At 53.2% G+C, this 23,753-nt stretch overlaps 9 protein-coding genes across 9 annotated transcripts; 5 read left to right on the forward strand and 4 right to left on the reverse strand.

The window, feature by feature from the left end:
- Window positions 1-145: 145 nt before the first annotated feature.
- Z517_09033 (uncharacterized protein) lies at window positions 146-1,648 on the reverse strand (the record flags this gene model as incomplete). Its single annotated transcript, XM_013424943.1, has 3 exons — window positions 146-423; window positions 475-1,549; window positions 1,616-1,648. The coding sequence occupies 3 exons, from the start codon at window positions 1,646-1,648 to the stop codon at window positions 146-148; spliced, it is 1,386 nt and encodes a 461-aa protein (XP_013280397.1).
- Window positions 1,649-2,275: 627 nt separating this feature from the next.
- Window positions 2,276-2,920, forward strand: Z517_09034 (uncharacterized protein; the record flags this gene model as incomplete). The annotated part of the gene is made up of 1 exon (XM_013424944.1): window positions 2,276-2,920. The coding sequence occupies one exon, from the start codon at window positions 2,276-2,278 to the stop codon at window positions 2,918-2,920; it is 645 nt and encodes a 214-aa protein (XP_013280398.1).
- Window positions 2,921-3,119: 199 nt separating this feature from the next.
- On the reverse strand, window positions 3,120-4,321 carry Z517_09035 (uncharacterized protein; the record flags this gene model as incomplete). The annotated part of the gene is made up of 2 exons (XM_013424945.1): window positions 3,120-3,752; window positions 3,824-4,321. The coding sequence occupies 2 exons, from the start codon at window positions 4,319-4,321 to the stop codon at window positions 3,120-3,122; spliced, it is 1,131 nt and encodes a 376-aa protein (XP_013280399.1).
- An 873-nt stretch (window positions 4,322-5,194) lies between these two features.
- Window positions 5,195-9,235, reverse strand: Z517_09036 (uncharacterized protein; the record flags this gene model as incomplete). The annotated part of the gene is made up of 1 exon (XM_013424946.1): window positions 5,195-9,235. The coding sequence occupies one exon, from the start codon at window positions 9,233-9,235 to the stop codon at window positions 5,195-5,197; it is 4,041 nt and encodes a 1,346-aa protein (XP_013280400.1).
- An 820-nt stretch (window positions 9,236-10,055) lies between these two features.
- Window positions 10,056-12,249, forward strand: Z517_09037 (uncharacterized protein; the record flags this gene model as incomplete). The annotated part of the gene is made up of 2 exons (XM_013424947.1): window positions 10,056-11,420; window positions 11,476-12,249. 2 exons carry the CDS (start codon window positions 10,056-10,058, stop codon window positions 12,247-12,249), a joined length of 2,139 nt encoding a protein of 712 aa, XP_013280401.1.
- A 738-nt stretch (window positions 12,250-12,987) lies between these two features.
- Z517_09038 (uncharacterized protein) lies at window positions 12,988-15,829 on the reverse strand (the record flags this gene model as incomplete). The annotated part of the gene is made up of 5 exons (XM_013424948.1): window positions 12,988-14,756; window positions 14,803-15,437; window positions 15,485-15,570; window positions 15,623-15,715; window positions 15,785-15,829. 5 exons carry the CDS (start codon window positions 15,827-15,829, stop codon window positions 12,988-12,990), a joined length of 2,628 nt encoding a protein of 875 aa, XP_013280402.1.
- A 647-nt stretch (window positions 15,830-16,476) lies between these two features.
- Z517_09039 (uncharacterized protein) lies at window positions 16,477-17,744 on the forward strand (the record flags this gene model as incomplete). The annotated part of the gene is made up of 3 exons (XM_013424949.1): window positions 16,477-16,526; window positions 16,574-16,670; window positions 16,719-17,744. The coding sequence occupies 3 exons, from the start codon at window positions 16,477-16,479 to the stop codon at window positions 17,742-17,744; spliced, it is 1,173 nt and encodes a 390-aa protein (XP_013280403.1).
- Window positions 17,745-19,164: 1,420 nt separating this feature from the next.
- On the forward strand, window positions 19,165-21,145 carry Z517_09040 (uncharacterized protein; the record flags this gene model as incomplete). Its single annotated transcript, XM_013424950.1, has 2 exons — window positions 19,165-20,571; window positions 20,624-21,145. The coding sequence occupies 2 exons, from the start codon at window positions 19,165-19,167 to the stop codon at window positions 21,143-21,145; spliced, it is 1,929 nt and encodes a 642-aa protein (XP_013280404.1).
- Window positions 21,146-21,813: 668 nt separating this feature from the next.
- Window positions 21,814-22,910, forward strand: Z517_09041 (uncharacterized protein; the record flags this gene model as incomplete). Its single annotated transcript, XM_013424951.1, has 3 exons — window positions 21,814-22,097; window positions 22,164-22,638; window positions 22,692-22,910. The coding sequence occupies 3 exons, from the start codon at window positions 21,814-21,816 to the stop codon at window positions 22,908-22,910; spliced, it is 978 nt and encodes a 325-aa protein (XP_013280405.1).
- Window positions 22,911-23,753: the final 843 nt, after the last annotated feature.

The following is a 23,753-nucleotide window of genomic DNA, read 5'->3' on the forward strand; positions in this document are numbered from 1 at the left end:
TGTGTGTACAAGCTATGCGAACCGAGTCTCTTGTATATTCCCAGTCAATGCTCATCAGAGTATCTTGTACATTCCCCCATAAATTCTCGTCCCGTATTTGGTATATCCAACCAATTCTCGCCATGGTACCTTGTACATGCCCTCATCAATACTCAGCCTTGTCCTTGCCCTTCTCCTCGTCCTCATCCGCTTTCTCCTTCCCTTGTCGCAGCAGGTAAATTGCGCCGCCCACCAGGTGTAAGCTGCCCGTCACCAATACCTGCAGGCCCCTTCCATGCATGCCGACCGCGTCTGCATACTCCAGCGCGTCCTCAATAAAAGGCACATAGCTGGTCTTTGCGTCTGGATAAATCGACCCCCACAGGTCACAGTATTGTCTCGGAAGATCCGCCACTACCTTGTCCGGCACATGCAACGTCTTGTCTGCTTTCGGTCAGTCTCCCAAAACAGGTAGGTCAGCATGTGGCGGCCTACCTGGTCGAATGGTCCCGTCGCGTCGTTCCTGGTACGTAGTAAACACCATCTCAGGACATGGGACACCATTCTGTTTGACCGCACTTGCCAACTCCCTCAATAATGACGGACCGTCTCGTTCTTCTGACATATGAGAGAAGATGATCATAGACGGCGGAGCATCTTGTCCATCACCGTCGCCGAACGAAGTCCTCGTCATCTCAGCAAACCACTCGACCGCTTGTCCAATGCTTAATTCATTGTGAGCTCCGTCCAGGAACCACGTACATGTGGCAGTCTGGATCACCTCAAATCGGCCCGGCCAGGAGAAGTTGTCGATCCCCTTCCTGACATCCTGCTCGCCGAGCTGCTTCTCTTCAGAGGGGCTCTTTCGGGAGAGAAAGGCGTTAGCGAGGGCGATGGCCAGGGAACAGTTGATGTGTTGCACCTGCGCACGCAGCGCATTCGTATTGAGAGGCAGCGAGGGATTGACTGGGACCATCTCAAGGTGAACGCCCTTTTCAGCAGCCCGAGATTTCAGCACGGCTTCGACCGCGGGTATTTGTGGAGCAGAGAAAGCGGGAGCCCCATGCTTGAAGATGCCCGCCTTGTGCCAGGCCACATCCTCGATCCCGGGCCCCAGCTGCGCCAGATGATCTAGTCCGATCGAGGTGATTCCTGTCACCACGGGCGCCGCAAACACATTGGTGGCATCGTATTCGCCGCCGTGGTGTGTCTCAAAGATGGCCGCTTGGATCCCTTCGCTCGAAAAGGTGTGGATGGCCAGTAACGCAACCAATTGCAGGTACCGGGGCTGTCTCTCGTCCTCGGCCGCCACTCGATCCTGCCGTAAGAATAACCGGTCCCAGATCTCGAAAAAGTACTTTGTGAAAAGATCCTCGGAGATGGGTTGCCCGTTGATCTGGATCCGCTCGCGAATACATGTGAGATCCGGCGACGTGTAGAGGCCAATCCTGGTAGGGAACCCGGTTCGTTTGCCCCATTCTTGCAGCAAAGATCGTGTGAAAGCACAGGTGCTGCCTTTACCTTTGGTCCCGGCAACGTGGACAATGTTCAAAGCGTCTACGTCGCCGTCCTTCCCCCCTTTTCGTCAGAACTAGTATCTGCAGAGCTTTTGAAAACAGAGACTCTCGCAACGTACCGTGTAGCCCATCTTTTGCAGCCAATTCCGCATGCCGGCAATGCTGGGCGTTCCCCGGAGAGACGACTGGACAGCAACATGACGCCCGGGAATCGGGCCGGCTGCATTTTGGGGCCTCGCCTTCCTCCGCCTGGTGTCGAGGAGTCGCAATGCATTCTATCCCTCTAAGCACGGGTTTTCTCGAATGGTTGAGAGGGAGTTGGCCTACCTCGTACGTTCTTTTCAAACTCGGCACGGTCCCTTTCTGCATCTTGCGGGTCGAGCACTACCGATCGACAGTCCGGTGGACTTTTCTTCCCGTCACCGATTCATGGCGGAGTAGAAAAGCCGCCTGACAATATGAACATCGAGAAGCAGCCTTCAGGAATAGATAGGATAATTCTATGCATAGAGTTCGTTCCACCATGACTGCGAAAGTTGAACTTGTCGCCACGTATGGAGTTATGCCTCACCGTGGAGAACTGCCGTGATGCTACTGCGGATCTTTGGTTTCTTTAGCGCCGAGAAAAAGTCGGGGATCCTCGTACGTACGTCACTTTGCAGTTGCATCTCGCGCGCCGTACGAGGTACTCTCTCCCCCATCCTTTCGTCGCCTCATCCTCACTCAGGCTGGGCTTGGAACCACAAAGAGACAGCCACCTTCACTAGGTACTCGACAAAATGTCTGAACCCATTCCAGAAGCCATCCCCACCTCTGCCGACCCTCGTTCGCACCGCCCGCTCAAACGCGCTCGTGGCGCCTACACTGCCAACCCCAACGCCCGCGCAATCTCGCAGCAGGCCCATGAAGTGGAATCACTCTTCCTCGACCCTTCGCGTCCCGTCCAACTCCCGCCCCCGTCGACCGCCGTCCAGAAATCTCGACCCGCGCCTCCCGAAATCGTCGCGAATGTCCAGGGTTCCAGCGCCGGTGCCGGCTCCGGAGAGTTTCACGTCTACAAGGCGAGTCGACGGAGAGAGTATGAGAGATTGCGCGCCATGGACGAAGAGGCTAAAAAGGAGGAGGAGGACGAGAGGTGGGAACGAGAAGAACGGGAAAGGAGGGAGAGAGACGAGGAGAAGACCAGACGGAATCGGGAGCGCAGGAATCGGAAGAAGGGCAAAAAGGACACAGACAAAAAGACAGACAACACTGTAAATGGAACGAAGGAGCCCGTTGAGAATGGGGAGACGCAAGGCGTGAAGAGAAAGGCTGGTGGGTTGCAGATCCCACCAAAAGGGAGTCAGGAAGAGGATCAAGGCTCCGACTTTGGTGTGGCGGAAGTGGTCAAAGAAACTGGCATCACGATCCATGATGATGATTAGGAAACCACCGTCATGCGTCTGATGGATGGGATGAGCCTAGACGGGACGGCTCACTAAAGCTCAGGCACGTCTTCCAAGGTTTGGGTACCGACCACTTGACAGATTCCGAGCAAAGAGCCGAACCACTTTACAACTTTGACATATCATACAACGGACTCCTGCCTGCAGTATCCTTCAGATCCGGCAGTACAGCCTTTCCTCAGGCATTCTTTTCCCTCGCCACGATCGCCCGATCGATTCCACTCCACCACCGCACTACCCTTTGCACTGCCCCCGGCATCACATTCAGAAAGGGCACACATTTGGCATAAAAGGGCATGCGTATCACTCCGCCGTCACCTCTTTCCACCCACCGCACAATCTCTTTGGCTACATCCTTGGCTTCCAACACGGGCCCGAAAAAGTGTGCGTAGAAGGGTACTCGTGTAATGTCCGCAAATAGCTGCGTGGAGAGCTGACCTGGTTCGACGAGGATGGTCTTCACCTTGTCAAAGACAGTGGGATCGCGGCAAGTGCGGAGTTCGTGACACAAGGTGTTGTGCAGCGCCGAGACGCCGGCTTTCGACGCGTTGTAGTCGGCTAGTTGGGCAGGGTTGAGATGCGAGAGGATCGAGGAGATGGTTATGATGTGAGCCCCCTGGGGCGAGGAGAGTAGATGAGGGAGGACGGCGGACAGGGCGGTGAAGTGGCCGAGGGCATTGGTGGTGATGGTTTTAGTGGCTTGCTGGGGAGACAGCGTCGATGTCGACAACTCCGAGGACGCTGGAGAAATCAGAGGGAGGCCATTGATGGATGTTGCTGCGTTATTGATCAGGATTGTCGGCCGACCGAGCTGATTGATATCTATCGTGAGCCTACGAGAGAATAGAAGAAGTAGAGAATCAGAAGGACGGTCCAACCTACGTCGTCAACGACCCGGTCCACCGCCCCCTGGACCTCTGCAGCATTGCTCACGTCCACAACCTCCCAGACAAGGTCCCAGCGCTCCATCTCCTCGCGGGCCTCCTCGTCCGGCCCGTGGATGTCCACGACCGCCACCTTTGCGCCCTTTCTCAGGAGCATCTCTGCTAGCACTCTGCCCAGCCCGCGGGCGCCGCCGGTGACGACAACCACCTCGTCTTCCCAATCGATTTTCCGGTGGCGGCCGTACGTGAGGCGGTGGTTGAGCCAGACGGCCAGTTCGGCGACGACCAGAAACGCCGTGTAGTACAGCGTGTAAAAGGCCAGGGGTTCCTTGTGCTTGTGCACGGCGGCCAGACACAGGTAGAAGACGAGGGTGATCCAGGGGTGGAAGACCGAGTTGGCCAGTATCAGCAGCAGCAGATCCAGCGTGACGTGGCGGGACCATGACAGTCGATCCGAGGGGACAAGTCTCGGTGATGTCGAGGGTCTTGACACCATGATCTCTGCCTTTTTTTACCGCCCTGGTCTTTCTGCAAGCCCCCTTTTTTCTTTGTTCTGACCTCGATTTCTCTCTTTTTTTCTCCCCTTGACAGCGTACCGGACGCCTTCTGTAAAACACTTGTAATTACAGTGCTTGAAAAGATCAACGACTCAAAACAGTCTGGAGCCGGCCCAGGTGGAGAAGAAATAACGTTTGGTACGATGACAAGTCAAGCATCGAGGAGGAGATGATCAACGGTGCAGCCAAGATAGGCTAGACCCTTTCTGGACAGACACGGCCACGCTGCTTTACTCTCTATCTGGTCAACAGCCTGTGCAGCGTGCAGCCTCAGGGAGACAGTTGGCATTTATCTAAGACCAATAATGAAACCCTTATGCTGTAGAACTGTGACGACAGAACTACTGTACCTTTGTTCAGAAAAGGCTGGCAAGTCTTTCTCCTGTACGATAGCTGGACTCGACCATGGACAACAGTGACCAAGTTGTCGCCGACAGATGTCCACAGAACCATGTAGATGGGACAGTAGACAGGAACGAGCAGAAGAAGAAGCAAGACACAGCTTCAAACCCATTTTGGCAAGACGACTTCATATTGTCGACTGCCGAGAGGCATTTCTCTGTTCATCCTCTTGACCAATTCTATCCAGATGCTGAGAGAAGAGCACTTCTCAGCTAAAACCATGTTGACTCTTTGCCCTGCAAATCTATCGCCTTTTGATCTTTGGTCTTTCGCCCTCCAGGCAAACGGACAATGCTCACAGACTTCAACCATCTGTAGCCCTCCGAGTAATGCTGGAATAATACCGATGCACTTGCTAGATGTCCATGTCCACTCCCCACGTCGTTCTGACAACATCTCCAGGTCACCCATCAGTCCACATCCCTCGGAAGCTCCTCAAGCAATCCCTGTTCATCCCCTTTCCCAGCCTCGTACGTTGTGTGGTGGCCACTCACACTGGCAAGCTGCGGTCCGCTGCTCGTCTTCCATCCCATCATCCCCCCGCCGCCCCATTCGTACTCCTCTTCAATGTGGAATTGGGCTCCTGCCCTTGCACATCCATTGCCGCCTCTTGCAATGACAGCAAGATCCTCCATTTGTCGTGGATCGAAACGAAAGCCGAGATGCCGAGGGATAGGAATAATCTTGGGGTCTTCATCTCTTGGTCGTTCGTTACTGTCGACGCAGGGATATAATGTGGCAGGGACTTCAAGCGAGGTATTCTGCGTATCTTGGCTCTTTCCCGACTCTATTATCTCCAAGCACGATTCGTTGTCGCCCAAGTGAGAAGGGTTGCTCGCCTTCTCAGAAAAGGCCTTCATTCCCATCTCGTGAGAGGGATTTCCAATTGCGCCACACGCCACTTCAATAGGTGTTTGGGGCTGTTGATCGACCAAAGCAGGTGAGTTATTCGCGATAGCTGGTCTGGAGTGCAATGGAATATTTTGGTCAGACTCGCCCTCGGACGCATCCATCGTCTTTGAAAAGAAGGCGAGTCGCTGGGACCGTAGAAAGTCTAGATCTGGGTTTCGAGAATCATCTCGGCTGGGTGTTGGCACTGTTTTGGAAATGCTATTATGAGAAGCCCGATTGTCAGCCGAAGGTGGTTTGTCTGTCACCAGAGTGATGGGAGAAGAATTTGAGTAGATAACTGAGCGACTGCATGGTTGTGGATCATTTTCTGCTGCCAATGTGTGTTCGGTTGACTTCTTTGCATCGGTCTGTATTGCTGACGTTGCTGTCTGGCCCAACCCAGACGATGAAGCTCGATCGTTGCGTTTAATGCTAGGGGAGTCTGTCGCAACGTGTCGAGACAAGGGGTGGCGCTGTTTGCTACTGTAAATACTTCGCTTGTAGGAGCGCCGCAATAGTTTGTTCATTCCATCTAGTTCTTTCCGTGTCATCTCCGGATTGTACGGGAACGCAAGGTCGATTTCTGCATACCGAGAGTCTGGGTGGAGCTGCCATTTTCCTGCACGAATGCGTGCATCTCGCCATCGGAGCCAGCGACCACCCTCAGTGTCTCCGTCCCATGGAATGTCAGACCCGATTGTATCTGCCGGACTCTGACGTGCTGGGTTGTGATTAGGACCTGTAGGGGCGACTTTGCGATTTTCATAGTTGTCTGCCTCATACGATTTGACCCCTTTCTCCGTCACATCAGCAGCTAACATGTCCTGCGCCTGGACACCTCTTTCAACTCTGGATACAGTGGGCTTGTTCTCGCCAGACTGAGATTGGACAAGTGTGCTCCTGCCTTTATTTCTCCCATCACGGCTACTAGAAGGCCATGGTGGTCGCTCGGAGGCTATTCTCTGTTGATGCCCCGCGTGTGGTTTGTCGATGTACGGACTTGGTCGTCTAGGGTCATAGGGACACCCTTCGTTGAGTTTGCATAGACTTGGTTGGGAGGATGACAACAATGTGCCCTGCCTCATTTTCTGATCTCTCCGTGGGAGCCAGCGTCCATCCTGAGTGCTAATATCCCAAGCCACAGGATTCCCTTCCTGATTGTAGCCATGGCTCAGTAGCACATCCGGTATGGAGGAGAAACCTTCCTTTTGGTCGGTGTTGACTGGTGGAGCGGCACTATAGGGTTTCTCTTGCCCTTTTCCTTGATCACGAGCATGGGTGGTATCACCTTCTTCTTCGTCGTCACTTTCGACTAATACCCTTCTGTGTCGCCAGCTCTCTGGTTTGAATCTGAGGTTCCTGTCCTGGTGATAGTTTGTCGATGTCAGCTTCGACTTTGTTGACCAGCGCTTGCTCTCTTCAGATAAATGGGTCTCGGCTTTCCCTGGACTGGAAACTCCCAACGTACCATCTGTAAGTGGATCCGGGAATTCCTCATTCCGTTTCCGAAGCAATGCTTTTTCCTTAGCCTCCAATTCCTGTCTCATTTGCATTTGTCTTTCCTTGCGGGACTCCAAGTCTTTTCTCAGCGTGTCAACCCGCTCCGTGACAGGAGCGAGAAAATCCTCTGCAGGGGTCTCCCGATCCGTACCAATTGTGTTGATAATTGACCACGCTCGGCGAAACTCGTCTCGGATAGCGATTATGCCATGGTGTCCGACAGTGCGCGCGACGTTGTGTTCAACCTCAAAAGGGTCCTCAATCGCCAACAGATAACGAAGTCGGACTGATTTATGCTGTGTCTGCTGCCATTTCGCCTCAGTCCAGCCTTTGGCTTGCTTAGACATGAGACCACCTTTTGTTCTGATCGAGATGACATCCCGAGTCCAATGGAAGCCTTGATAGGTTGCGTAGTACTGGAAGAAGCCCCTCAGCAACTGGCCTGCCGACTCTCTATTTGGGTTTGCAGCCATGTCTTCCCGAATTTCCTTCAGACTTTGGGGGTCTTGGACAAAGCGGACATCAAACCCCTCGAACAATTCGATTGGTCTATCTGGATGCCATGAGTCGTCAACCTTGGCGAGATGCTGTAGATTAGGGATGACGGGTGGCCTCGCAACGTTCATCAAATAGTGAAGAACCATCAGAATCCAACCATAGCTTGACAGAGTGCCGCGATATGGAGTGTTGATGTCCCTAGTCTTGGCCCAGATCTTTACAAAGACACCCACTTCTCTGACTCGCGGATCGAAACTCTGGTAGAGTCGAAGCATGGCCGAGTTGTGAAGAGCCACGAAGTTGGAGAAGTTGATGTCACACTGAATGCCACAATTATCGGTGAACTCTAGACCAGCATTACCACGGCGAATTTGCCTCGCAGGTGCAATCTCTCCAAGATTGAGATCGGTCAAGGCCTGCTCAACCGAGTCCATCTCTTTTGAGGGCTCGTCTGCCATTGGGACGTCGGACTCGACAACACCTGAATCGCCACGAGAGGCCTCCCACGCGATGCTATTCTCGCGCAGATTGCGAAGTAGCTCTGGGGTTGGATTCTGACAGATGCGAAGGATCGGAACACGCGTTTGAGTGATCAGCCGGGCTCCATATTCGTGGTCAAGAAAGGCTTTCTCCAAGATGCGACCAGTGTCAATCTTGAAGGCCTGTTCTTGCTCTTCATTATCCGATGCGTTCTTGGATTCACTTGTGGGCTGCAGGTTGGCTTCAGTTTCTGGTTCTTTGTTGGTGGGCAACGATAGAAGGAGATCCATGTCGGATCCTGCAAGGGCGAAGCCGTTGGCAAGACTGCCATAGCACCTCAGTCTGATCTGGTCTTGCTGCAAGTCTGGGTATTCGGAACCCAGTGCTTGTTTTGCAATACTTTCCAAAGTGCGTCGGAAATTCTCCTTGGCGTCTCTCTCCTCTTGTTCAAATTTGTGTTCCTCATATGCCTTTCTACCGACGCTGGTGAGGTAGTCCGCTTGCATCAAGATCGAATGTCTCATGGAGCGCTGTTGTTGACCCGTATTGGAGTGCATGCCATCGTTGGGGTTGTAGAGCTGCCCATGTTGGTGGGTTTGAGGTCGGCTGTTTGAGTATGACGCGGCTGGATTTGCAAACTGTGCCTGATGTTCTGGATGGAAATGGTGCTGTGGTTGATGTTGCTGCGCACCGAAAGAGCGCGAACCTCGATGGTTGTGACCCCTTGCACGTTCTTGATACTCCCTGGGAGAGCCGTGGCGCGCATTATTGAAGTACTGGGGTTGGGACTCTGGCGGATATTGCGATCTTGGTGGGTTCGGAGCACGGCTTCTCCCACGAGATGGTGGCTGTGCTCCAAGAGGAGGGAATGAATCAGGATTAGAGGTCAACGAGAAAGCATGTTGTTGACTATCCGGACGATGTTGCTCTCCTGGGTCTTGGTGTAACCAGGCTGCTCTGGGTTGGCCTTGGCTGCCGCCACGACGGCCACCTCTTGCTCGAGGTGCAGACTGCTGAGCCATCTCATTGAGTCGATTCCAGACGTGAGGAGAAAAGCCGGACTGATCCCCTGGTGTGTCCATGACTTCGCTGATGAAACCGCGAAACAAGGCTCAGATGAACCTTACGATAGGCCGCGACCAGGGTGATATTGGCTAGCAAGAGGTGAATCGATCAGCATTGTGTCACGATTAGTGAAAGAGGCAGAAGTGGAATGACGCCTCTCACAGTAGGTGAAGACCTTGAACAGCACGTCTGTCAACAGGAACTCTGAGTGCAATAGAAATGTCAACAATGTGGGGAGTGAATGTGAATGGATGAACGGGAATCAGATGGGGGTGAAGTGAAGTGAAGTGCAGTGGTGAACCTACGACTAATTAAGTTCGTCATTGCCTGCGAATGGGATATGCCACCTGCCAGTCACGGAGAATTAGCCGCCTAGCATTACTTTTAGGTGCAAATCTTACCCCCCAAGGGCCCCCAGATGCTCGTGCATCCCAGCGGCGCACAAGGATAAAGGAATGTCTTGGCATTCGCTACGAGTAGTTTATATCCTCGCACTCGTACATACCTGCTAGGGCGCTACTACCTGCGGCAGCGGGCACCCACGCTTCTTAGGCATCCACCTCCAACTTTTAGGTCCTACCTGACAAGTACAAGTAGGCAGCGAGGCAGCAAAATTAGTGGGGGGGAAACTCTGCATGACGGCAAAACCTCCAGCTGCCCTTGCATCCCAAAACATCAACCGTTCAAAGGGTCACTCGTAGCATCCCCATCTCCCACAAACTACACCCTCGGCTGTCGAACTCACAAGTCACCGCATTTATTCCACAACGTTTCTTTCTCCTTCTCTTGACATTTGTCTGTATCGATGCTGTGGTTACGGAGAACCCAGCATTAGCGATGAATCCAGGCTCCGCGCCCACTGGGGTGCCCGCAACCCGTCCTCCTGGCGCTCCTCCTATGATCAGAAGAAAGAAGCCTGCATCTGATCCCTTTTTCAAAGGCCCTAGGATCAAGCTTGCTACGACCAAGCCTCTGCTGAACGGCCATCTCACTCCCCCAGTCAATGTCAACGGTCATCCAGCTCCCAAGTTACCGCCCGTGACTGCGAATCCCGCACACGCGTCCTCCCCATCCGCAGTAGCTATTCCAGATCGCGAGCGTGTGAGCGGTTTCAGTGACCCTCGAATTGCAGCTGAAGGGATATCTTATACGGATTACAAACTAGTGACAACAAAGAGGGATCTCCTCAACGGCCTCAGGTATCATATCCTCCAGGTGGTAACCGATAAACCTCTAGACATTCGCAATGAATCCGAGTTCGCAAAGCCCGTTCGGCTACATCGACGCGACCCTCGCGCCCCCCCTCCGGGACATCAGCAGGAAAAGAAGGAGGAAGAGCAACCCGAACCAAAAGACGGGCTCAATCCTGCAGAGAGAGAAGAGCTGAACCGGCGGAAAGAAGTTCGGCAAAAAGAGCGCGAGGCGAATCTGGCACAAATAGCTCCCTCCCAAAACGCTGGCAAGAAGTTGAACTTCAAAAAGAAAACCCAACAAGTCTTCCGTCCAGATTTTTCGGCCGAGGAGAAGCGCCGAATCCAGAACAACTACGAAGAGAAACTGCCGTGGCATCTGGAAGATTTTGACAACAAGCATTGCCTCGTGGGACATCATCAAATCGGCTCTGTCAGCTCCAACGCGGCCTTTGTCTTCGAGCCGGCAGGAGATGGTTTGACTGGCAAATTCCGGCTGATACCCATTGAAAAGGTCTACCAATTTAAGCCGAAACGCGAGAACCTTCAAAAGATGACTATCGAGGAGGTCGAGGCCGCGATGAAAAAGGGAGGCTCTGACCCCGAGTGGCTGATCCGCCATCGAGAAGCTCGCATCCAGGAAGCCCTGAAAGAGCGTGCGGCGAGAGAAAGCAAGGCACTGTTTTCGGGCGCAGCCCGGACCACAGTCGATGCGGGGCGGACTGGCGAGGAAGCCGATCTGGATTATGAAGACGATTTTGCCGATGACGAGGAGGGCGATCTCTTCCTGGACAAGGACGAGGACGAGAAGCTTGCAGAGAAGAGGATCAAGGAAGATCAGCTGCAGGCCAATTTCCTTGATTTCAAGGACCTCAAGGAGTATGATGAGGCCGAAGCCCGAGAAAAGCGCGAAGCAGAGGCTAGAAAGAAGAATTTCCGGGACCTGAGAAAGGCCCTGGAGAGACGGGAACGGAATTACAACCATGGTAGTGATTCTGAATATGAGTCCTCGGTAAGTCCCTCCTTTTGTGCTCCATTCGATCGGCTCACTAATACGTTACGGAAAGACCGACAGCGAGGAAGAACGAGAACGAATCGAGCGTGAGCGTCTGGCCAACATCAAGAAGGACGAAGACGCAGAGGCCAAGAAGTCTGCTCTGTCCTCTGGTGCCAATACTCCCTCGGGCCGGAAAGAGAAGAGAGCCTCCGACCGCGAAGATGAAGGTGGCATGAAGAAGTCAACATCGACACGGTCCTTGAAACGCCCTGGCTCGCCGAATCTCTCTGACGCCTCCGGCACGGATGTCTCAACGCGGAAGAAGAAGCTCAAGTCGAAACATCTGGCCTCAAGCCAACCCACGCCGGGTCATTCGAGACCTATGTCCCCCGTCAACTTTCCGCCTAGCTCATCTGCTCCGCAGACGTTGGACCCATTGGCAGCATTGAAAGCGCGAAAGCGGGCCGCAGGTTCTGTCGGGGCTGGGTCAGACACTGACACAGACGCCGCCGCCATGTCCGACAGCAGTCGTGCTCGACGCCTTAAGCTCAAAATGTCAACCTCGCCTCCCCCGAGTGGTGCGGCAGGGACAGCCTCTCCGGCAGCTCAACCATCCTCGCGTGCAGCATCCCCAACTCCAGTCTCTGCTGGAGGGTCCATCCCCCGACCGGTAGCATTCCCCTCGGCACAAGACATCAAGAACGCGATTCCACCTCAGGGAATAACTGTCAAAGATCTTATGAAGGTAGTGGCACATCCCAAGGACAAGCAAAAGGAGTTTGTGGCGTTAGTCAAGGAGGTGGCGAGCTACGACAAGGAACGGGGTGTATTGTTGCCGAAATAGACGTTCGTCAGCGAAGAGGTGGCATGTCGCCGCCACAGATGAATGGTGGACATGAGAGCTGTCGTCGAGCAGAGGTGCTATTCTTCCGGTGTGGAGGTGGTATTGCTGTCCAGTTCTGATTGATAGAAAGCCGCCAACAACACCGGGCTTTTGTGAACCCAGGCTACATATGGTTATTGATGAAAAAGAGGCGCTGGATGTTGCTGAAAGGATTAGAGGCAGCGAGCACACCCCAATGATATATCTTGTACGCATTCTATCCATCCGACCGACGGTCAGACTTGTACTCGTTACCAGTGATGGATCACCTTCTGGGCATTCAATTCACCGGCAACATTAATGCCACAGCCTCGTCGAGATATCTATCTACATATGTGCTGTAGAACTCCTGTGAGACCAGACATGGCAGACAAGGGGGAAATTGAATAATCTCTTTCTGACCATTTCTCTCTCTCTCTCTCTCACACACACACAAAGAAGAAGAGACAATGGACATCCGCTGGCGCTATACACACTATATGATGATGATGGTGGTGGTGGTGGATGATTGTGGCTTCGCTGGTCGTTACATTATTTGCAGTAAAAACATAGGGATCCGGTATCCAATTTATACTACTCTTTACCATCTTCGCTCTTCGCTCTTCCCTCTTCAGATCCTTTTGGTAAAACCCTTAGCAATGTCCCTTTCGCCTTCCCCAACAGCGGGAACATGATGGAGAGGTATGTCGAGGGGCCTCATCAGCAGGCAGTGTACCGTCCACTGACCAGCTTTGTCTTGGTCGGCACCGTCTCCCAGCTCTGCTTCACCGCCTCTCCATCCTCTACCGCCCCTCCATCATCAGCAAAGGGGTCGTTTTCCTTTGCCACAAGCTTCTCTACCCCAACACCACTTGCCGTTCGTCCAGGAAGCTCAAATTTCAGCTCAACGCCACCCTTTTTGGCCAAGCCGCCTTGGGTCATAAACCTAACAAGAAGACGCTCTTGCTCGGGTTTGACGGTGAATTCGTTCATGCGCCACACCACTGACGATGTCTTGCGCCGGAAAGTTGCTCCTTGGGTTGGCGCCATCATGGCAGACACAGCTTTGCCGGTTCCTTCCCCAGTCGTATCGGTCGTATCGAGACTCACGCTGATACTCACATTTCTGAGAGTCACTGGCTCGCTACCAAAGATGGGATTGAGGCTGTACAGCACAATCACGCTCACTTGTCCCTCGACAATTTGCCACGCTGGCGTGATCAAGACAGGACTGTATTGAGCCAGGTGGTTCTCTTCCATATGCAATTGGTACTTCAAGCAGATCATGGGCGTCGGTCGCCTCAGAGAGGAGGCAAGCACGGAATAGCAGCCCGCTCGTTCCTCGGCTTGAGCTGTCGAGTCTTCAGGAGATTTGATCTGGCTCATGAATATGGGATTCGCGGCCACCTTATCCAGCAGTTCGAAATGTTGAATGCGAATGGTTTCCGTATCTGCATCGTTCGCACCCGTCGAATTGCAGGCGAGTGCCACTTCGCCGAGCACGAAAGACCTGCTGATGCCGGCTTCGTTAAACCAGGAGTGTACTGTTTCAACCACAGACGCGTTGAGGCCAGGCTCGTGCAGATCTGGATGTAAACTCGGCCCAGCCAAACTCCTGGATGAGTGCATTGAGGCGGTGTCGGAACCCATTGCACCATGATCGTCGTGCAAAACCCCCACAGGTGGCGGCCGTTGAAGGGGTGATGCGAGGGTGGCCTCGGGCGAGGTGGCGTTTTCTGGTATTGTCACAGGCGCAGGACTGCGACCTGTCTGAGGGAGGACGTCCTTGGTGTTCGGGACGTACATCGTGTTCCGCACATCTCTTCGTCCACGTACACTGCCTTGGACACGGTTAATGCCGGCAGTTTGCGCTTGAGAACGTAGCTGATTGGCCATATTGCTCATTGCTAGCTGAGCCTCACTCTCGTCCTCTTCAATTGGCTTATCCCGGATCATGAAATTGCGAGCCGGTTCGTCCGAAGGGGGGGAAGCCAAGGCTGCCTCTTGTTGAGCCTGGGTGATCGGGTTCATGGACTCAGCAACAGGTGGTTGAGAGGACACAACTTGTTGGTAGGGGTTATTGCTAAGCGGAGCTGGTATTGGGCTGATGCTGTCTGTCACGCCAGGTTGCGTTTGAACAACAGACGACTGTGATTCGGAAGACTGTGGATGGGTGGTTCCATTTGTTAGCGGTAGAGGGAGAGGTGGCTCTGACATATCGTGAATGGGAACATCGTGCCGCCGGTCCTGGGAAACGGAAGACGTTGGCCTTTCTTGGGTCACGGCTGGCGTAAGATCCGGTCCTGACTCTTCTAGATCCTGAAAGCTTCGTGATGAGTCCCCTCTTCTAAAGGGCACAAATCGTGTTCTCCTTTTCTCTTCCGTGGGAGGCACTGGTGGAGCAACGCTCTTTCTTCTATTCATGACGGTACCAAGTCGCTTGAGGCCACCCAGTTTGCTCTTCTCTTTGTGCGGTGTGGCATCGGGTACTAGAACAAGTCAGAGCCAGTCAAATGACATACTGATGGAACTCACGGGGCGCCAGTCTGTCTTGGCCGGCAAAAGAATTTGAGCGTTGACCATCAGACGTGCCACGAGGAGGCGGCGGCGTTGGTGGAGGACGAAGGGAAGAGCTGGTCGGCCTCCCACCAGCTGTCGCGGAACTGAGCCTTCGCAGAGTACTGGGTCCCCCACTCGCGGCTCTCGCTGCAAAGGTCTTGATTTCGTCCGCGGTCTCGACATTGAGTAATGCATTCAGACACGACTCCGCGCTGACCTTGTTCTTTTCGATGCAGTCCACCTCATGTGTTTGGAACTGTGTGAGGACGTCTCGCAGATGGTTGACTCGTAACTCATCCACGACTTGCAACTGCTCAAAGACATATGGTGCCTGAGCTTCCCACTGACGCGAGGCGTCCTCCACCGTGGTACTGGCTGTGTCGGCCCTTCTTCCACCTTTTGCAGCCTTTCTTTGTGCGTTGGACAGTTCTTTTGCGATTGAGGTCAGGGTTCCCTGCGCGGTGTTTAAGTTATGGAGTGCCTTGTTTCGTGTCGCCCAATTGCGCAGGGGGTTCTCGACGTCGGTTTCGATCTTGGTCGCTAGAGTTTCGTGTGAAGCCGCAAGATTTTCGGTACCAGACACAATGCGCTGCCAGGGCATCTGGAAAATGCTGCGTCACTTTAGCAACCACAAACAATCGACCGGAACGGTGCATACCCAAGAGCAGCGGCTCCATCTTGCTGTTGCCGTCGTGCAAGCTTCCGCAGACCTGCGACGTAGGCTTCCTCTACCTTCCGACGTTCCTGGCTAAGTGTCAACGTCGCAGCTCCAAGGCGTTACACGAAAATGACCGACCTGAAGCCAATCGGCAATGTCACTGTTGATTTTGGTGATGAGTGTGACGCGGTCATTGAGGATGTTTACGGCTTGCTCCGGTTGTAACGAGGCCTGGCGCAAACAAGATGGTGAGTTTCTCTACAGTCGAAGGCTCACGGGTCCTCGGAGGGCTGGTCTTACCAGAAGATTCAGATAGTCGGTGCGCTGGAAATCCGGATTGGACATTGTGAATAGATGGTTCAAGCATTAAACACACTCTATCAAGTGATCAAACCCAGAGTTATTCCAAGACAAGGTGGCATGGCAGATACAAGAAATCGGGATGAGGTGTGGAGACGGCACCGTCGATGAAGCAGAGAAAAGATGATGGAAATGGTCTGGAAGCTCTTCGGTATTCGGCGGGTCGCGATTACATACACAACTAGGTGCCGTGGGTGCCTTTATTGGTAGGGATGGTAGGTACCAGGATGAAAATAAGCGCAGAGGGCCGATGGTGAGGGCCGAGCAATGACACTCCCTCCACACTTCGCTTCGGAGAATTTTCAAGGGGCGTCCCTTTTTTCTACTTGGTACAGAAGTGCTCAGAATATGGACAATTGTGTCTCTGCGGCTCTGTGTCATGTATCGCCGTGACTGACTCCTCCATCACCGACACGGATCCCCATTGAATTAGGGCGCATTGGCCGTGTCTACGTGAACGATGAACTATTACGCAGTCTCCAGGTCATTTCCTGAGGTCTGAGCACCGACTTCGCCTTGTATGTCATCGGAGACTACGAAAGCGAGCCTCCCATAGGGACAAGCGCAGAACAGCAGGGACAGCAGGGACAACAGGGACAACAGTCGACTTCTCTGCGCAATACACAATCACCATGTCGGTGGACGTCAGCTTTACCGAAAGACTAGGCAACATTGTGTCTTTGTAAGAATAGCAGACACTTCGCGCCGCCCCATCTAATCTAGAACCAGGACGAATGCTTTCATTTCAGCAGGCGACGAGGGAGATGCGGCTCGCAACAAGGCCAGAGATGTCGAGGGCGAAATTCTGCAGTCGGCTTCTTCTCCAGTATTCGCCACTCCAAAGAACTCCGTAGTTTGCCACTGACAGGACCAGGAAGAATACCAGAGACAGCTACAAGAAGCCCTACAAGCCTTCCACACCCAAGATGTATCGCCCTCAGTCGAGTCCGATCCTCCAACAGAGCCCGAAATACTGAACCATGAAGGTCCTAGCTTTGGAGCTTACGAGTTCGCAACTTACCATTCAGACGGGCAGATGTCGACCATTTTCAAGGCACAGGCAAAGGATGACAAAGGCCCTGATCGAATAGTGGCCCTGAAAGTTACTTGTCCGGCCATGATGGCGCCGCCGCATAACTCGGAGCGGGAAGCCCGACTGCTCGTCAAGGCGCGGCATGAGCATGTAGTGCCTCTCCTAGACACCATTCACGAATCAGGGGGGAAATTCATCCTCGTGTTCCCCTTTCTGAGGCAAGATCTGGAAAATCTGCTCCGGTCAGGCAGGTTGGACAAGAACCAAGCAAGCATGGTATTTGATGGACTCTTCCAAGCCTTGGAACACATTCACACACTGGGCATAATCCATAGAGATGTCAAGCCGTCCAACATCCTGCTAAAGTCGATGACTGGACCAGTCTACCTGATAGACTTCGGCATCGCATGGTCTCCCGAGGACAAGAACTCGGAGCCGGCAGAGTCCAAGATAACCGATGTTGGTACAACCTGCTATCGCCCTCCGGAGATCCTTTTTGGTGATCATTCATACGACACCTCGTTGGACATATGGGCAGCAGGATGCGTTGTCGCAGAAATCGTCAAAGAGGGCCACTTTCCAGTGTTCGACGCAGGTCCGTTGGGAAGCGAGCTCAGTCTGATCAGATCCATATTTACGACGCTTGGGACACCGGATGCTGACAGTTGGCCCTCTGCGAAAGCATGTCGTGACTGGGGCAAGATGAGATTTCAGAAGTACCCAGCGAAACCTTGGAGCGACATTCTGCCCGGTGCTCCCGCGTCTGCCATTGACTTTGTGTCCAGAACTGTGTGCTACGAAAAGACACGGAGGTTGACCGCAAAGGAAGCTCTTCAGCATGATCTGAAGTATGTCATTGGGAGATGATGATGCCATCGTAACAGATGCCAAGTGAGAACAGTTGCTGCCAGATCTGGAAAGGGAAAACGACCTCTGGGAGTACTTACCCACAAGCTATTCTTGTCGTCAGAAGCAGGCGCTTAAGAGTGCATTTTACCCGATGTATGGCGCCAATAGCAAACTGCCAAATCGCAAACCAATACGAAGCCTACTCGCAGACATCGACAAGCTGACAAAGGCCGACTCAATGACAAAAGTGAGATGGATCTTGTTTGGTGAGTGGGACGAGAGCGGAGCAGTTGGCGAGTCCTCGGGACATGTGGACAAACGGACAGTCTCATGATCGACGAGGGTGTTGATGGAAATATTGGATGATGAGCGAGTGGATGAAGCGTCTATTTGGTCGGCAAATCTCGCGTGCTGAAGCTTCCTTGATATTTGTATGGTGCTTGTGTACCTGCTTTGTACATACCCGACATCCACCTCGCATCCGAGCACTCCGTACCGATGAAGTCTCCCGAGTAGCCACATTCTGTGTATGAGTTCAACAAGCAGAAGTCAGTCGTTTAAACTGCCAAATTGATAGACATTGTTCTGAAAGCACATGCAGCAACCCACACAGTTGTCCGATCCCGAACTGACTCCCTCCTGTACGACTTTGGTCGACTAAGTTTGGGTGAAAAAAGGAGCAATCTCGCTCATCTCCCGCTAGAGCTGCAGGTACAGGGTCCCCTAAACTGTTTTGGGGTCCCGGGGAGGAGGGAGGCGTTGGGGTGGCTTGGGCTACTGAGGCCTAAATTCAGGCACACCAATCATGTGCCACAGGGGCCCCTGCTCGGCTTGGTTTAATCATTTCCTCTCCATCCCTCTTCCATGCCACGCCCAGACAGTGGCAGAAGTGGCAGACACAACTGCGCCCTCGTCTGAAACACCTTCAGTCAAACCACTTTCCCTGGTGTCCTTCTTATCTCACACCCCAGCTTCACTGCCACTTTCGCGCTCCCTTCAGCGTCCACGCTCTCTAGCTTCGATTCTCTGTCGCTCCTTCTTCTACCTCGCGCATCTTCTGCTCGAAGCTCGTTGACGCCGCCGAGTCCATTGTTGACATTCTTTCGATTCTTTCTCTCACACCCTTCATTCATCCTGTTATTCACTGCGTGTGAATTGTCGCCCCTCTTTTATCGACAATTCATCACCGGCCACTCCTTTATCCTCCCACCCTCACCAAGTCACTCCCTCTTCAAACAATTCCAGCAGCGCTGTGACATCCTCCTTTGTACATTGTCGTCCTCGAAACACACGGCCGCAGCCACCACCGCAGGCCTGTCCAACACCCTTCGATTTACCACGCGACGATCAAGAAATCCATCCCGCAACAAGCTTCGCATCAGGGTGGTGAGCCATAATCTTACCAGGCCGAGTGCTGCGTACAGTCGACTTTTCAAGCATGAAGATGAATTTCCACGACAAGGTGGTGGAGCTGGCCAGGCGTCAAGATTCCATCACTGATGGAGGCACTGTTTATTCCGTCGTTTATGTCACGGCACAGCCAACCTTTACCGGTGTCATTGGAGGCTATACCACTCTCACCGACGACTCTGCTGTAGAGACGGCTACCCAAGCTTCCAGTCCGAGCGCTGCCGCAACGAATTCTGCTAGCTCATCTGCTCCCACCGCCGGGTCGTCAAGTGTCTCAAGTGGGAGTCTTGCGCCGACCACTGCTACTCCCTTGGTTGCACCAACAACAAGAGACAACGGCTCTCCAACTGGCTTGGCGTCTGTGACGAACACAGACAGCGGCGCAGTTGCTGCGGTTACTGGAACCCCCGAGTCTTCGTCCACCTCCAGTTCCGGCCTGTCGACTGGTGCGAAAGCGGGTATCGCCATCGCGGTGATCGCCATCGTTGGTCTCATCGCTGTCTTTTTGCTGTGGCTGCTTGGGAAGAAGAGGCGTGAGCGCGAAGCGCAAGCTGCTGCAGACAATGAGAAACCCAATCCTAGTGCTGGAATCAGCAGCACTGAGATGGCGCTCAGGAGTCCGCCCATCAGCTCAACTGCTCCACGAATAAGCCTCAGACCTGTTTCTCGAATGCTGCCCGAGTTCATGGGATCGTCTTCTAAGAGCAGACTCAGCGCTGGCAATTTACTCAACACCATCGGAGAATCTGGTTCTGCCCCTGCTACCGGCCCTGCTCGCAATTTGAGTCCCTCGCCTCAACCTCGCGGTCCAAGCCCAACCCGCCTCCGAGGTCCAAGTCCAACTCGCCCTTCACAGGATGACCATCCGAACAACCCTTTTGCTGATCCACAGAATCCTTTTGCAGACCCTGAGAAATCCATGGAAGCCTCTGGTCCGGTCACTAATGCAACATCCGCCGCGAAATCAGCTCCTGTCGTTCCCATCATTGCCGTCACTGGCGCTGCTGCTGCTGCTACTGCCGCTCCGATCAACGAGACCAAGGCAGCCCCGGTTCCTCCTGAAGGATCAGCTACCATTCCTGCTCCGAAGCCGATCACAGCTCCTATGACGTCTGCTGCATCAGCACCAATACCGACACCGGCCCCAAGTGCGGAACCTGTTTCTGTTCCAGTCCCTGTATCTGCTTCGACCACAGCTCCCGCTCCTGCTCCTATCCCTGTCCCTGTTGCCGTATCCACGCCGAAGCAGCCTGCTTCCCCAGCTTCTTCGGCGCCCGCATCTCCAGCTCCATCCTCCGCGGCCGGTTCTGCATCCGAATCGTCTCAAGGCAATGTTTACCGAGTTCTTATGGATTTCGCGCCTTCCATGGATGACGAACTTGAGTTGAAGAACGGCCAGCTGGTTCGTTTACTGCACGAGTATGACGATGGATGGGTAAGTGACAATACTCGTATGGTATCTGATGGCTCAACTAATGTACTCCCAGGCGCTTTGCATTCGACTTGATCGATCTCAACAAGGTGTGGTTCCTCGAACATGCCTCGCTGCCAAGCCGTCCAAGCCCAAGCCATCCCATCTGAACCAATATGCCCGACCACCACCACCTGGAGGACCGATGTCCCGCCCTATGTCTCCCGCTGGTGGCCCCAGAACTCCGATGGGTCCTCAACGCCCGATGAGTCCTGCGGGGAGACCAATGAGTTCAGCAGGAAGATCAATGAGTCCAATGGGAAGGCCCATGAGCCCCAGCGGAAGAATGAGTCCAGCCGGAATGCGGCGACCGATGAGCCCAGGCTTCAATCAGGGACCGAGATCGATGTCTCCGGGCCCTAGGATGGGACCGCCGGGTCGCAGCATGTCTCCTGGACCATACGGTGTTCGGGGTGGCCCGCCACCAATGGCTGCAGCAAATCGACCAAGGAGCAACTCTGCCAGCAACGTCAGAGACAAGCGCAACTCTCCCGCTGGTCCGTCAAAGCTAGGACCTGGCTCGGACCTTGCTTTTTAGATTATCAATCTTTCGTATCTCCCATCATGTCCACGGTACCTTCCATGAGATGAATGTTTGCAAATCGGGTCCCATCGCGGCCCTTGGAACATGCACTTTACGATGAAGTACAGTATCGTCGTCAGCTGAGGACATTGTGCCCGGACTTGATCATTTTATGCTTTTACTTTTCCAAGCTGGTGCGTTTGTTCATTTCTGGAACAAATTGTCGAAGACTTCCACTAACAGAGAGGTCCGACTGCTGTTTAGCGGATAGTGGTTTGCGAGGCTGGAGAACAGGCGTCCAGGCGAACAAGACAAGATATGTCTTATGCCAGGATAGATAGATAATACCCACATGAATGAACATTGCTTACGTCTGAGTTTGTGTTGTAATGCTGGGGATGAATCCGCTCTGTAGCAATTGACGGCTTTGCTGCCGGACCTTACTTCTCGTCTACCTCGTATATATAGCTGTCAGTCATCTTGCATAGGAGGCACATAATAGTATGCACAGGCAGCGAAAGGGGAATGAAGAGTAGGATGCGGAATGTCCGATGTTTATCCGATGTTTACCCGAATTACCTATATTTTTGTGAGCGTGCGCGACTTGACACTCATCTTCAAGCACTGAATAACGTCTTTCATCAGCGCGTCAACAAATTGATCATCAAGGTTAAACTGTAATGATGGAATCCTTGAAAACCCAGGAGTCACAAGACTTGCGCCACGACAGCCCTCCTGTCGCTGCACGTCAATATAGACACGTCGCAAGAGTGGTGATGGAGCATTCAGTCTGTGCACAGCCAGAAGAGACCTACAAGCCTGAGCTGCAGGGAATCTTGCTCTGGCTCCGAACGCAACAATGCCGCTTGGACGTGGCCGACGGAATCGAGTTCTTCCTACCTTCAGAGCAGTACCGACAATTCCAAGAGTTGATGCAAAATGACGAGTTTGTTGAAGCGAAGGTGAAGTACGTTTGAACCCGCAAGGCAGTGACATGTCCTGACCCCGACCCATAACTAACTTGTTGACCCAGATACGACTATTCCAGCGACCACGAAACACTGACGTTCAGAATGGCTGGCCATAGACACGAAACCCTTGCTGATTATCTCAAGCTGCGTCTGGGATCTTTCATCAATAAGACAATGGAGCACCCGGAACCAGCTATTGCCGCATTCGCTTCATCTCTCATGCAAACCGGTTCCGCCCAAGTCAAGTATCCTTCCAGGAATGGTAAGGGCGGGATTGAGCGACGTCCAGACCTGACTGTCATAAACCAAAACACCATTCAATACCCAGTCATGATTGGCGAAGTCGCAGTCTCGCAGACCACACAAGCTCTGGATAACCTCGCACGAGAGTATGTCGAGTCAACTGACGGTCAGATTCGAACTGTCATTGGCCTCGACGTCGATGATCGGATGGGAGCGGGGGTGCGCATCTCGGTGTGGAGGGCCAAATTTGGTGAAAACGGGAAGTTCGAGGGCGTCGCCTGCGACGATAGCGTGGTGAGATGATAAGATCCCACCTGCCATATGCTATTACTGACTGTGTCAATTAGGAAGTTCGAAGCATCGACGGCATCAAGAATCCCCACGATCGCATCGGACTATCTCTCTTCCTCGAAGACTTTGCTCTTGGTGACGAATTGACCAGCAATACAATTCCTGGATCCGTGACCATGACCTTGCAGACCGATGACCTGTATGCGATGGTGGAGAAAGCCGAGGCAGTGGAGAAAGCTATGAAGGCCTTGTGGGCACAGCGAAAGGGTGGATAGCAGCTTTTGCTCCTGCTGTGAGAGCGCAGCCACGGAGAACGATTTCATGATTGAGTATGAATTGATACCCCCAAGTGTACACGATGAGCATGGCATGGACATGGATATGGGCATGGAGTGCATGAGGGAGCGGCGTCAACGGCTTTGTCTGTTTCATACCTAGCTAGAGAGAGCGATGCTCGCCCCGTCCATATCTTGACAGTCAAGCGGAGCCTCAACCTCTGTCGATGGGCCAGCGAGCCGTCGATCCTGGTCCAAAGTGCGGCAAGGATAGATAGGGAGAGGCCTCTGTCAGCTCTTTTTGAAATAATAATTTTATTGAACACAACGCTCGACTTGCCACCATTTTTTTCGCCGCGAGGCTCTCTCGATACAGATAGACGGTTTTGTCCTCCTGAGAAGGTGTGTGGGTGTTGAGAATACTCGCCTCACTCGAGAAGCACTCATCGGGACCATTTTTAGACATGACTGTTCCGAGTACATAATTTATATACCTCCATGTAGGTGGGTATCTATCTCGCTGTGTTCCCGATCGGAGTAGCGCGAGATGGGGGCTGATATCAAGCGGACTTCTGAGCTCTCGAAGATCTTCTACTCCACCAGCTACGAGGTACAGACAGACACACAATATTCTCCCTCTTGTCATTTCTATATGGAGAGATGTACGTAGATCGATATCGAGAATTATAATCCCTTGCGTTAACCTGACCCCAACCGATCCGCCTCGTCTTCTTTGTGTCATCCTGCGCTTTTTTTCTTGTTCCTTCTCTTTCTCTGGTGTCTAGCATCTTTGTGTGTGCGTGTGTGTCTCTCTCTCTTTCACAACACCCTAGCCCTTTTTCC

Source organism: Fonsecaea pedrosoi (genome assembly GCF_000835455.1).
Source record: "Fonsecaea pedrosoi CBS 271.37 unplaced genomic scaffold supercont1.6, whole genome shotgun sequence".
NCBI lineage: Eukaryota > Fungi > Ascomycota > Eurotiomycetes > Chaetothyriales > Herpotrichiellaceae > Fonsecaea > Fonsecaea pedrosoi.